The sequence below is a fragment of the Bubalus kerabau genome, chromosome 5, assembly GCF_029407905.1.
Source record: "Bubalus kerabau isolate K-KA32 ecotype Philippines breed swamp buffalo chromosome 5, PCC_UOA_SB_1v2, whole genome shotgun sequence".
Taxonomy (NCBI): Eukaryota; Metazoa; Chordata; class Mammalia; order Artiodactyla; family Bovidae; genus Bubalus; species Bubalus kerabau.
Window position 1 is genome coordinate 23,976,255 of NC_073628.1, and position 13,649 is coordinate 23,989,903.

The following is a 13,649-nucleotide window of genomic DNA, read 5'->3' on the forward strand; positions in this document are numbered from 1 at the left end:
TTAGGAGGTACTTGGATTTCCAGTGCTCAAGAAATAAATATCAGAAAATAGAAAGCTACAAGACTTACAACTATTTTCAGGTAAAGGGACCAACCAGTCATAGAAATGGGTCATAGAGCCTGGGGCACTGGGTATTTTTATGTGTAGGTAGACACTCCCCTGGAATGCCTGCTCCAGAGACTGGGTCCTCAATGAACAATTAGTGTGTGTTTCCATTTGCTCTATGAAAGCTGTGTTAACTCCCAGGTGTGTTAATTTTTCTTCTACTGGGACAGTTATCCTGCCTGGTAAGTCTGGTACCTAATCCCAGAAGCTGGACATTTTTAGCTTCATTATCATTATCATTATCTTCACCATGACCACGTCAGTTATTACCATGAACATCATCCTACTTTTACCAATATCATTGCCTTTGTCATTAGTCACTGCCATCCTGGTTTGGTATGCACCATTAGTTTTACACCTACATGTACAATGAACTGTATTTATAGTCTTTATTATAAAAATGCTTTACAACTAGAAAAGGAAGAAATGAAGAACCCCAGGGTTAGTAGAAGGAAAGAAATCTTAAAACTTAGAGCAGAAATAAATGCAAAAGAAACAAAAGAGATCATAGCAAAAATCAACAAAACCAAAAGCTGGTTTTTTGAAAGGATAAATAAAATTGACAAACCATTAGCCAGACTCATCAAGAAACAAAGGGAGAAAAATCAAATCAATAAAATTAGAAATGAAAATGGAGAGATCACAACAGACAACACAGAAATACAAAGGATCATAAGAGAGTACTATCAACAATTATATGCCAATAAAATGGACAACGTGGAAGAAATGGACAAATTCTTAGAAAAGTACAACTTTCCAAAACTTGACCAGGAAGAAATAGAAAATCTTAACAGACCCATCACAAGCACAGAAATTGAAACTGTAATCAGAAATCTTCCAGCAAACAAAAGCCCAGGTCCAGACGACTTCACAGCTGAATTCTACCAAAAATTTAGAGAAGAGCTAACACCTATCCTGCTCAAACTCTTCCAGAAAATTGCAGAGGATGGTAAACTTCCAAACTCATTCTATGAGGCCACCATCACCCTAATACCAAAACCTGACAAAGATCCCACAAAGAAAGAAAACTACAGGCCAATATCACTGATGAACATAGATGCAAAAATCCTTAACAAAATTCTAGCCATCAGAATCCAACAACACATTAAAAAGATCATACACCATGACCAAGTGGGCTTTATCCCAGGGATGCAAGGATTCTTCAATATCTGCAAATCAATCAATGTAATACACCACATTAACAAATTGAAAAATAAAAGCCATATGATTATCTCAATAGATGCAGAGAAAGCCTTTGACAAAATTAAACATCCATTTATGATAAAAACTCTCCAGAAAGCAGGAATAGAAGGAACATACCTCAACATAATCAAAGCTATATATGACAAACCCACAGCAAACATTATCCTCAATGGTGAAAAACCGAAAGCATTTCCTCTAAAGTCAGGAACAAGACAAGGGTGCCCACTTTCACCATTACTATTCAACATAGTTTTGGAAGTTTTGGCCACAGCAATCAGAGCAGAAAAAGAAATAAAAGGAATCCAAATTGGAAAAGGAGAAGTAAAACTCTCACTGTTTGCAGATGACATGATCCTCTACATAGAAAACCCTAAAGACTCCACCAGAAAACTACTAGAACTAATCAATGACTACAGTAAAGTTGCAGGATATAAAATCAACACCCAGAAATCCCTTGCATTCCTATACACTAATAATGAGAAAACAGAAAGAGAAATTAAGGAAACAATTCCATTCACCATTGCAATGGAAAGAATAAAATACTTAGGAATATATCTACCTAAAGAAACAAAAGACCTATATATAGAAAACTATAAAACACTGGTGAAAGAAATCAAAGCGGACACTAATAGACGGAGAAATATACCATGTTCATGGATTGGAAGAATCAATATAGTGAAAATGAGTATACTACCCAAAGCAATCTATAGATTCAATGCAATCCCTATCAAGCTACCAACAGTATTCTTCACAGAGCTAGAACAAATAATTTCACAATTTGTATGGAAATACAAAAACCCTCGAATAGCCAAAGCAATCTTGAGAAAGAAGAATGGAACGGGAGGAATCAACCTACCTGACTTCAGGCTCTACTACAAAGCCACAGTTATCAAGACAGTATGGTACTGGCACAAAGACAGAAATATAGATCAATGGAACAAAATAGAAAGCCCAGAGATAAACCCACGCACCTATGGACACCTTATCTTTGACAAAGGAGGCAAGAATATACAATGGATTAAAGTCAATCTCTTTAACAAGTGGTGCTGGGAAATCTGGTCAACCACTTGTAAAAGAATGAAACTAGAACACTTTCTAACACCATACACAAAGTAAACTCAAAATGGATTAAAGATCTCAACGTCAGACCAGAAACTATAAAACTCCTAGAGGAGAACATAGGCAAAACACTCTCTGGCATACATCACAGCAGGGTCCTCTATAACCCACCTCCCAGAATATTGGAAATAAAAGCAAAAATAAAAAATTGGGACCTAATTAACCTTAAAAGCTTCTGCACATCAAAGGAAACTATTAGCAAGGTGAAAAGACAGCCTTCAGAATGGGAGAAGATAATAGCAAATAAAGCAACTGACAAACAACTAATCTCGAGAATATACAAGCAACTCCTACAGCTCAACTCCAGAAAAATAAATGACCCAATCAACAAATGGGCCAAAGAACTAAATAGACATTTCTCCAAAGAAGACATACAGATGGCTAACAAACACATGAAAAGATGCTCAACATCACTCATTATCAGAGAAATGCAAATCAAAACCACTATGAGGTACCATTTCACACCAGTCAGAATGGCTGCGATCCAAAAGTCTACAAGTAATAAATGGTGGAGAGGGTGTGGAGAAAAGGGAACCCTCTTACACTGTTGGTGGGAATGCAAACTAGTACAGCCACTATGGAGAACAGTGTGGAGATTCCTTAAAAAACTGGAAATAGAACCGCCTTATGATCCAGCAATCCCACTGCTGGGCATACACACTGAGGAAACCAGAAGGGAAAGAGACACGTGTACCCCAATGTTCATCGCAGCACTGTTTATAATAGCCAGGACATGGAAGCAACCTAGATGTCCATCAGCAGATGAATGGATAAGAAAGCAGTGGTACATATACACAATGGAGTATTACTCAGCCATTAAAAAGAATACATTTGAATCAGTTCTAATGAGGTGGATGACACTGGAGCCTATTATACAGAGTGAAGTAAGCCAGAAAGAAAAACACCAATACAGTATACTAACGCATATATATGGAATTTAGAAAGATGGTAACAATAACCCTGTGTACGAGACAGCAAAAGAGACACTGATGTATAGAACAGTCTTATGGACTATGTGGGAGAGGGAGAGGGTGGGAAGATTTGGGAGAATGGCATTGAAACATGTAAAATATCATGTATGAAACGAGTTGCCAGTCCAGGTTCGATGCACGATACTGGATGCTTGGGGATGGTGCACTGGGATGACCCAGAGGGATGGTATGGGGAGGGAGGAGGGAGGAGGGTTCAGGATGGGGAACACATGTATACCTGTGGCAGATTCATTTTGATATTTGGCAAAACTAATACAATTATGTAAAGTTAAAAATAAAATAAAATTAAAAAAAAATAAAAATGCTTTATTTTATATCTTTTATATTTGACATTTCTCCAAAAACAAATTCCCTAAGCTTACTTTAAAAAAAAAGCCTGTTTAATTTAGTTAACTGTTTTTTCCATTGAAATAGAATTAATTTTACTTAATTTTTAGTAATTAACCTCGATTACTTTTGTTATTAGTTTATATTTTTTTAGCTTTACGGCAATATGATTGACAAATAAAAATTATATACATCTCAGTTGCACATGTGATTTTTGTAAGTATACTATGTGATTTGACATACATACATATTGTGAAATGATTAGTGCAATCAAAGTAATAAACATATCCCTCATCTCACATAGTTACCTTTTTGTGTGAGCCAAGAACACTTAAAGTATACTCTCTTAGAAAATTTTAGGTGTTCAATACAATAGTGTTAACTATAGGCACCATATTGTACATTATATTCCGCAGACTTATTGAGTTCTGTGCTGCTGCTGCTGCTAAGTCGCTTCAGTCGTGTCCGACTCTGTGCGACCCCATAGACGGCAGCCCACCAGGCTCCCCCGTCCCTGGGATTCTCCAGGCAAGAACACTGGAGTGGGTTGCCAGTTCCTTCTCCAATGCGTGAAAGTGAAAAGTCAAAGTGAAGTTGCTCAGTCGTGTCTGACTCTTTGCGACCCCATAGACTGCAGCCTACCAGGCTCCTCTATCCATGGGAGTTTCCAGGCAAGAGTACTGGAGTGGGGTGCCATTGCCTTTTCCGATTGAGTTCTTTGGAACTGTACAAGTTGGAAATTTGTACCCTTGACCAACATCTCCCCATTTCCCCCATGCCCAACCCCTGTTGACCACCCTTCTTATATTTAAAGGTAAATGAATACTTAATGCTACCCATGTCTGGGTACTCAAAAGATCTTTTCATTTTCCTTAATGCCCAATAATTTTGCTAGAGTGTGGTTGTCAGTTTTTCATTCTAAGTCATTATTCTTTGACATGATGTGTTCCTTTTCAGAACAAGTTTCAGTCCTTTATTATTTTTTAATCTAATGAGAATTTTTATAAACTCTAAATTTTAGTATTTGTTTTGTTCCCTTGCTTTCATTATACTTCTGGGTTTCTGCTCTTTTCTGTGTATATTGGATCATTTTTGTCTAGCTTTGAAGTTAAAATTTTTTCTTGAATTCTTCTTTTCTTTTTGATCTTAAATTGTCCTTCCTTTCCCAAATAGGTTTCTCTTAAGATGTTGTCTGTTTCTTATCAACATGGGTGCTTGTTCTGTAGAAGTGTTCTATGTGATTAGACTTGAGATTCTAGATCCACAGAATGATGCACCCCCTTCAAACATTATTTTAGCACTCTTAAATTCACCTGCTTTTGGAGTGAGTTAAACTCCTCCCAGTTTCCGCTGCTATTCTCAATATGGCCTGATAAGCTTTTCTTTAAGCAATTTTTGGCTTCCCTGGTGGCTCATTGGTAAAGAATCCGCCTGCCAGTGCAGATGTGGATTTGATTTCTGGGTCAGGAAAATCACCTGACAAAGGAAATGGCAACTCACTCCGGTATTCTGGCCTGGGAAATCCCATGGACAGGGGAGCCTGCCAGGCTATAGTTTATGGGGTCCCAAAGAGTTGGATATGACTTAGCTACTGAGCATAAAAGCAATATACACACACATAAAATCTTATGTATACACACACACACACACACATACATGAAAAATACATTCAGAAAGTAAATTCCTAAAGTATGTATTCTTTAACATTTTGACTACATTAAAGATATTTTTTAACTATTTGTAATACCTACTGCTTACTCTATGTCAGGTATATTTTCTCATGCACATATTTTCCCTTGACTGCTACTGGTCTTTCTTTCCGTCTGTCTCCAATATTTTAGCAGTCACTAAAATGCAAAGAATAGCAAGGAGAGATAAGAAAGTCTTCCTCAGTGATCAGTACAAAGAAATAGAGGAAAACAATAGAATGGTAAAGACAAGGGACCTCTTCAAGAAAATTAGAGATACCAAGAGAATATTTCATGCAAAGATGGGCACAATAAAGGACAGAAATGGTATGGACCTAACAGAAACAGAAGATATTAAGAAGAGGTGGCAAGAATACACAGAAAAACTGTACATAAAAGATCTTCATGACTCAGATAATCACGATGGTGTGATCACTCACCTAGAGCCAGACATCCTGGAATGCGAAGTCAAGTGGGCCTTAAGAAGCATCACTATGAACAAAGCTAGTGGAGCTGATGGAATTCCAGTTGAGGTATTTCAAATCCTGGAAGATGATGCTGTGAAAGTGCTGCACTCAATATGCCAGCAAATTTGGAAAAGTCAGCAGTGGCCAGAGGACTGGAAAAAGTCAGTTTTCATCCCAATCCCAAAGAAAGGCAATGCCAAAGAATGCACTAACTACCGCATAATTGCACTCATCTCACATGCTAGTAAAGTGAAAGTGAGAGTGAAGTCACTCAGTCTTGTCTCACTGTTTGTGACCCCATAGACTGTAGCCTACCAGGCTCCTTGGCCCATGTGATTTTCTAAGCAAGGATACTATAGTGGGTTGCTATTTCCTTCTCCAGGATATCTTCCCGACCAATGGATTGAACCCCAGTCTCCTGCATTGCAGGCAGGCACTTTACCGTCTGATTTTACCAGGACTTTACCAGGGAAGTCCATTGGCCGGTTGGTATAAATCCTTGACAGGGTTTCTGCCATAAAACATATCAAGTCACCCCAGAGAGGAGGGCTTCTTACTTGCTTCGCTAGTAAAGTAATGCTCAAAATTCTGCAAGCCAGGCTTCAGCAATACGTGAACCATGAACTTCCAGATGTTCAAGCTGGTTTTAGAAAAGGTAGAGGAACCAGTGATCAAATTGACAACATCTGTTGGATCATCAAAAAAGCAAGAGAGTTCCAAAAAATCATCTATTTCTGCTTTATTGGCTATGCCAAAGCCTTTGACTGTGTGGACCACCAAAAACTGTGGAAAATTCTGAAAGAGATGGGAATACCAGACCTCCTGACCTGCCTCTTGAGAAACCTGTATGCAAGTCAGGAAGCAACAGTTAGAACTGGACATGGAACAACAGACTGGTTCCAAATAGGAAAAGGAGCATATCAAGGCTGTACATTGTCACCCTGTTTATTTAAGTTATATGCAGAGTACATCATGAGAAACGCAGGACTGGAGGGAGCACTAGCTGAAATCAAGATTGCCAGAGAAATATCAATCACCTCAGATATGCAAATGACACCACCCTTATGGCAGAAAGAGAAGAAGAACTAAAGAGCCTCTTGATGAAAGTGAAAGAGGAGAGTGAAAAAGTTGGCTTAAAACTCAACATTCAGAAAACTAAAATCATGGCATCTTGTCCCATCACTTCAGGGCAAATAGATGTGGAAACAGTGACAGACTTTATTTTTTTGGGCTCCAAAGTCACTTCAGATGGTAACTGCAGCCATGAAATTAAAAGATGTTTACTCCTTGGAAGAAAAGTTATGACCAAATATTAAAAAGCAGAGACATTATTTGCCAACAAAGGTCCATCTAGTTAAGGCTATGATTTTTCCCATAGTCATGTATGGATGTGAGAGTTGGAGTGTAAAGAAAGCTAAATGCCAAAGAATTTATGCTTTCAAATTGTAGTGTTGGAGAAGACTCTTGAGAGTCCCCTGGACTGCAAGGAGATCAATCCAGTCCATCCTAAAGATCAGTCCTGCATATTCATTGGAAGGACTGATGCTGAAGCTGAAACTCCAATACTTTGGCCACCTGATGCAAAGAACTGACTCATTTTAAGACACTGTTGCTGGGAAAGACTGAAGTTGGGAGGAGAAGGGGATGACAGGGATGAGATGGCTGGATGGCATCACTGACTCAATGGATATGAGTTTGAGTAAACTCTGGGAGTTGGTGATGGACAGGGAGGCCCAGCATGCTGCAATCCATGGAGTCACGAAGAGTTGGACATGACTGAGTGACTGAGCTGAACTGAACTGAAAGGTCTATAAATTGCATTTAATCCCTTCAATCTTTGTTTTCTATTTGTCTAATACTTCTGGTTTTAGAAACAGTTTTTCTTGTCCATGGAGATGTTTTATTGTGTTAAGAATCATCTCCTTGCTCCAGCATATTAAGCCACACATTTTGGACTTGAGATGATGTTAGTTTTTTCCCTAACTAATCCCCCTTTTATGTCAGTTCACCTCATAATCTTGATTTATCTTTCATCCTTGGGAAATTGTAGATTTTATAGCATTGTACAGGCAGATTTTCTTTTTAAAATAGTACATTTGTTCTTGAAATGTAAAGCTTAAGATAAAAATTTGTTTTGAAGACCTTTGAGGTGTTACTTGTAACAAAGATGAGCCCTGAAAAAGCTCCATAACCAAATTCTTTCATTATTTCTGTGGTAAGTCTCTTTTTAAAATTTTTAATTGAAGGATAATAGCTTTACAGTGCTGTGTTAATTCCTGCTATACAACAACGTGAATCACCATATGTATACATATATCCCCTCCCAATGCGTTCCCTCCCACATCCCCCATCGACCCCTCTAGGTCATCACAGAGCACTGAGTTGAGCCCCTCGTGCTCTACAGGAGCCTCCCACTAGCTGCCTGCTTACACACAGTAGTGTACACATGTCAGTCCCACTCTCTCAGTTCATCCCACCCACTCCTTCCCTCACTGTTCAACAAGTCCACACTGTACATCTGCATCTATTCTTGCCCTGCAGATAGGTTCATCAGTATCATTTTTATAGATTCCATATATACATATGCATTACTATAGCATATATATTTTCTCTTTTTGGCTTACTTCACTCTGTTTGACAGACTCCTTCATCCACATAACTACAACCGACACAATTTTGTTTCTTTTATAGCTGAGTAATCAGCATCCGGTCCCACTACTTCATGGCAAATAGATGGAGAAACAATGGAAACAGGGACCGACTTTATTTCCTTGAGCTCCCAAAATCACTGAGATGGTGACTGCAGCCTTGAAATTATAAGACACTTGCTCCTTGGAAGAAAAACTATAACAACCATAGACAGCGGATTAAAAAGCAGAGACATTACTTTGACAACAAAAGTCCGTCTAGTCAAAGCTATGGTTTTTCCAGTAGTCATTTATAGGTGTCAGAGCTGGACCATAAAGAAGACTGAGAGGTGAAGGACTGATTCTTCTGGATTGTGGTGTTGGGAAGACTCTTGAGAGTCCGTTGGACAGCAAGGAGATCAAGCCAGTCAATCCTAAAGGAAATCAACCCTGAATATTCACTGGAGGGACTGATGTTGAAGCTGAAGCTCTAATACTTTAGCCATCTTATGTGAGGAATCAACTCATTGGAAAACACTTTATTGCTGGAAAATATTGAGGGCAGGAGGAGAAGGGAGCAGCAGAGGATGAGATGGTTGGATGATATCACTAACTCAATGAACATGGGTATGAGCCAACTCCTGGAGATAGTAAAGGACAGGAAGACTGGTGTGTTGCAGCCCAGTTCAGTTCAGTTCAGTTCAGTCACTCAGTCGTGTCTGACTGTTTGCGACCCCATGAATTGCAGCACGCCAGGCCTCCCTGTCCATCACCAACTCCCGGAGTTCACTCAGACTCACATCCATCAAGTCAGTGATGCCATCCAGCCATCTCATCCTCTGTCATCCCCTTCTCCTCCTATCTTCAATCTTTCCCAGCATCTGAGTCTTTTCCAATGAGTCAGTTCTTCGCATCAGGTGGCCAAAGTATTGGTTTCAACTTCAATATCAGTCCTTCCAATGAATATGCAGGACTGATCTCCCTTAGGGTGGACTGGTTGGATCTCCTTGCAGTCCAGGGGACTCTCAAGACTCTTCTCCATCCCAGTTCAAAAGCATCAATGCTCTGGTGCTCAGCTTTCTTTATAGTCCAAGTCTCACACCCATACATGCCTACTGGAAAAACCATAGCTTTGACTAGACAGACCTTTGTTGGCAAAGTAATGTCTCTGCCTTTTAATATATTGTCTATGTTGGTCATAACTTTTCTTCCAAGGAGCAAGTGGCTGCATTCACCATCTGCAGTGATTTTGGAGTCCTCAAAAGTAAGTCTGTCACTTTTTCCACTGTGTAGTTTGAATTTTGATCTTCACAGGCAATGTGCCCAGTAGTGGGACTATTGGGTCATAGGATAGTTTTATTCCTAGTTTCTTAAGGAATCTCCATAATGTCCTTCATAGTGATTGTATCAATTTCCATATATAGTTTCTCCCACAAGCACCTCAGCTTTGAAAATCTCACCTACAGTCACACATCATCTGACATCATTCAGTAAAAACCTCAACACTAGTGCACCGAGGCTTTAATCTAATGAATTTTTGACAAGGCAGAAGTTAATGTTGAGAAGTAGAAGACACAATAGACAAAAGCACACTAAAGAGGAAGAACAAATTTAGATGTATCCCTGGATTGGGAATTTGATGTATGAGGATTCAGCCTGAGAACTTGAGAAGCTAGAAAGTCAATAGAGAGGAGCACTCGATTAAAACTGGGTGGAAGGTAGGGACAGCCAAGGGGAGTTTTAACTGAGAGAAAAGCTGCTTCTGACAGATGCTGAGACGAAGTGCTTGATAGAGAACCTTTCCTACCACTAGACTTCCAGCCTATGTGAAGATAAGGGCAGAGAATCACAGAAATCTTTCTTGTTTGCTGGACAGTGCAGTCATTCCTAGAATGAATGAAATATGAATACACTATTGAATGAAAGTGAAAAGTGAAAGTGTTAGTTGCACTGTTTTGTCTGACTCTTTGCAACTGCAGGGACTGTAGCCCATTAGGCTCCTCTGTCCATGGGATCACCAGATGGGAATATTGGAGTGGATTGCAATTTCCTTCTCCAGGAAATTTTCCTGACCCAGGGATTGAACCTGATTTTTCTGCATTACAGGCAGACTCTTCACTGTCTGAGCCACCTGGGAAGTGTATCTTACTGTAAATTATAATAGATAGCCCTTGGTGTTAATGGTTTCTTGACATACTCACTTCTTTTTTTTATTAAAGTAATTTCATATTTATTTGTTACTTTCCCCAAAATTGCCAGATTTCAGAAGGCAGGGACCTTGCTTTAAGGATTCCAGTGACCCTCAACAAGATGAAGTTTAATCTAGTGATTATATATATGGGCCTAAATTTAGACAGACCCAGCACATGGGCTCTGAAACACATTGTCTCTGTGGGCAACTTACCTTAATAATGAATATAATTGTTATGAGAAATAGAATATATGTGCATGATGTTTTCTATCTTGGCAGCCAGAAACTGTAAAGGGTCTTTGTCAGGCACAGTAACGGATATTCAAGAAATGGTAATAACAGTCAGTTTTCACAATGATTTTTTTCTTAATTATGCCAGATAACTGTCTGTTGAAAGAAACTGTCTCCAGAAACCAAAGCACGTAATATCAAGGGTATAAACAAACATTTCTATCCCTGGGAAAGTAATCTCTCAGGAAATCGTCTTGAGGGAGTCTCTGAATAATCAAGTCACTGAGATCCACAATCCTTAAAAAACTCCCTATTCTCCTGTTATCCACTAGTCAGGAAAAGGCACGGCCTCCTTCCTTGTAGCTTGGAGGGGTTTTGAGCAAAGCAATAATCGGAAACATGCTCTTCAAAGCAGAATAAGATACAAGATAAGTCAGAGATTCTGATTCTTAGGACCAGATTGGGAGGAGAGAGTTCTGAGCTCAAAGCAGCCATCTTCAATTCACTATGGTCATTTTCTTTCCCAGGAAAATTGTGGACAAGAGACAGTGGACTACGGCCTTACAGCTCTAAATTAAAGGAAGGTGAGTACATGCTTGGCCCTGGTCAGTCATGTAACACGGTGGTTACCAGTGCAAACTGTGAGAGTCAGACTGCCCAAGTTCACCTTCTGGCAGCTGCTCAGTAGTTTTAGGGCTGAGTTTTGGGTGAGTTACTTAACTCAGGTTTCTCATCTGCAGAATGTGGATAATAGTGTTGTCACATAGCTTAGTACACAGCCTCACATAGTAGCCACTTAAATAAGTGCTGGCTTGAAACAATTATAATTAACCCTAAAGCCACTAGAGACAGGAGATCCTGGAAAAATATGGGATCTCCTTCTTTATTTGTCAACACTGACCCAGAGGTGGGAGCTCTGAGAAGTCACAGTCTCTTCTGGCTGTCAAGGGAAAGTCCCCAGTGTCGAACAGAAGTAGGAGAGACAGGGCACAGAAAATGGACCGACTTAAAGACCTAAAAGACATCTCTTATTTTTGAATGAACTGGAATATTAATATATGTCTGCCTCTTCTAGAAGTGTCAGTGGTCACTCTGGAGGCAAAGTCTAGCCTCTATGTTCACTGGAAGTTTAAGTTACTTAGCTATTAAAGAAGATCCATAGCAAAAAGTAAAAACCTTCCCCCCCCCCCCCCCCCACACGAAATCTCAAGTGTTGGTGGATTTCATTCTCAAGAATGGGAGGTGGGTGCTGGGAGGGTGGTAGTGGTGTTTCTCTCAAAATGGTTCTCTTTTCTTTCCCCCATGGACCGGGTTCTCTCCAGGGGAGAATGGCAGCCGAGAACTCTTCGGTGACAGAATTCATCCTTGCAGGCTTAACAGACGAGCCAGGACTGCAGATCCCCCTCTTCCTCCTGTTTCTAGGTTTCTATGTAGTCACCGTAGTGGGGAACCTGGGCTTGATAACGCTGATTGGGTTGAACTCGCGCCTGCACACCCCCATGTACTTCTTCCTCTTCAACCTCTCCTTAATAGACTTCTGTTACTCCACCACCATCACTCCCAAAATGCTGATGAGTTTTGTCTCAAGGAAGAACAGCATCTTGCATGTAGGATGTTTGACTCAACTGTTTTTCTTCTGCTTCTTTGTCATCTCTGAGTCCTTCGTCCTGTCAGCGATGGCATATGACCGCTATGTGGCCATCTGTAAGCCACTGGTGTACACAGTCAGCATGTCTCCTAAGGTCTGTTTACTGCTTTTGTTGGGTGTGTATGTGATGGGGTTCTCAGGGGCCATGGCCCACACAGGAAGCATAGTAAGCCTGATCTTCTGTGCTGACAACCTCATCAATCATTTCTTGTGTGACATCCCTCCTCTCCTTGAGCTGGCTTGCAACAGCTCTTCTGTGCACGAACTGGTGGTCTTCATAGTTGTGACCACTGTTATTGGAATGGTCACTGTCACCATCTCCATCTCTTATGCTCTAATCCTTTCCAGCATTCTCCGCATTCACTCTACTGAGGGCAGGTCCAAAGCTTTCAGTACATGCAGCTCCCACATAATTGTGGTTTTCCTTTTCTTTGGTTCTGGGGCTTTTGTGTATCTCAAACCACCTTCCGTTTTGCCCCTTGACCAAGGGAAAGTGTCGTCCCTGTTCTATACCATTGTGGTGCCCATGTTAAATCCACTCATATATAGTTTGAGGAACAAGGATGTCAAAGCTGCCCTGAGGAAAACCTTGGGAAAAAATAATTTCTTGAGAAAGAAATAGTATTTAAAGAAGTAGATAAAATGTTTTATTTATTAGCTTGTGTGTGTTTTCAACGAAGGGTGTAAGTTTCATTTTTTGCCCTCTCTTGTACAGAAAGTTTTAAGTCTTTGTGTCTGGATGTGCAACTAACACTTTCACTTTGGGCTTTCCAGGTGGCACTAGTGGTAAAGAACACAACGGCCAATGCAGGAGACATAAGAGATGCATTAGATCCCCCGGAGGAGGGCATGGCAACCCATTTCAGTATACTTTTTAAAAAACTTAATCTATTTATTTAATTGGAGGCTAATTACTTTACAATATTATGGTGGGTTTTTGCCATACATTGACATGAATCAGCCACGGGTGTACATGTGTCCCCCCATCTTGATCCCCCCTCCCACCTCCCTCCCCATCCCATCCCTCTGGGTTGTCCCAGTACACCAACTT

At 40.1% G+C, this 13,649-nt stretch overlaps 1 protein-coding gene across 1 annotated transcript; it reads left to right on the forward strand.

Annotated features, from left to right (window-relative positions):
* The first annotated feature begins 12,278 nt into the window (after nucleotides 1-12,278).
* Nucleotides 12,279-13,220, forward strand: LOC129653708 (olfactory receptor 8B12-like). Its single transcript, XM_055583419.1, has one exon. The coding sequence runs from the start codon at nucleotides 12,279-12,281 to the stop codon at nucleotides 13,218-13,220; it is 942 nt and encodes a 313-aa protein (XP_055439394.1).
* Nucleotides 13,221-13,649: the final 429 nt, after the last annotated feature.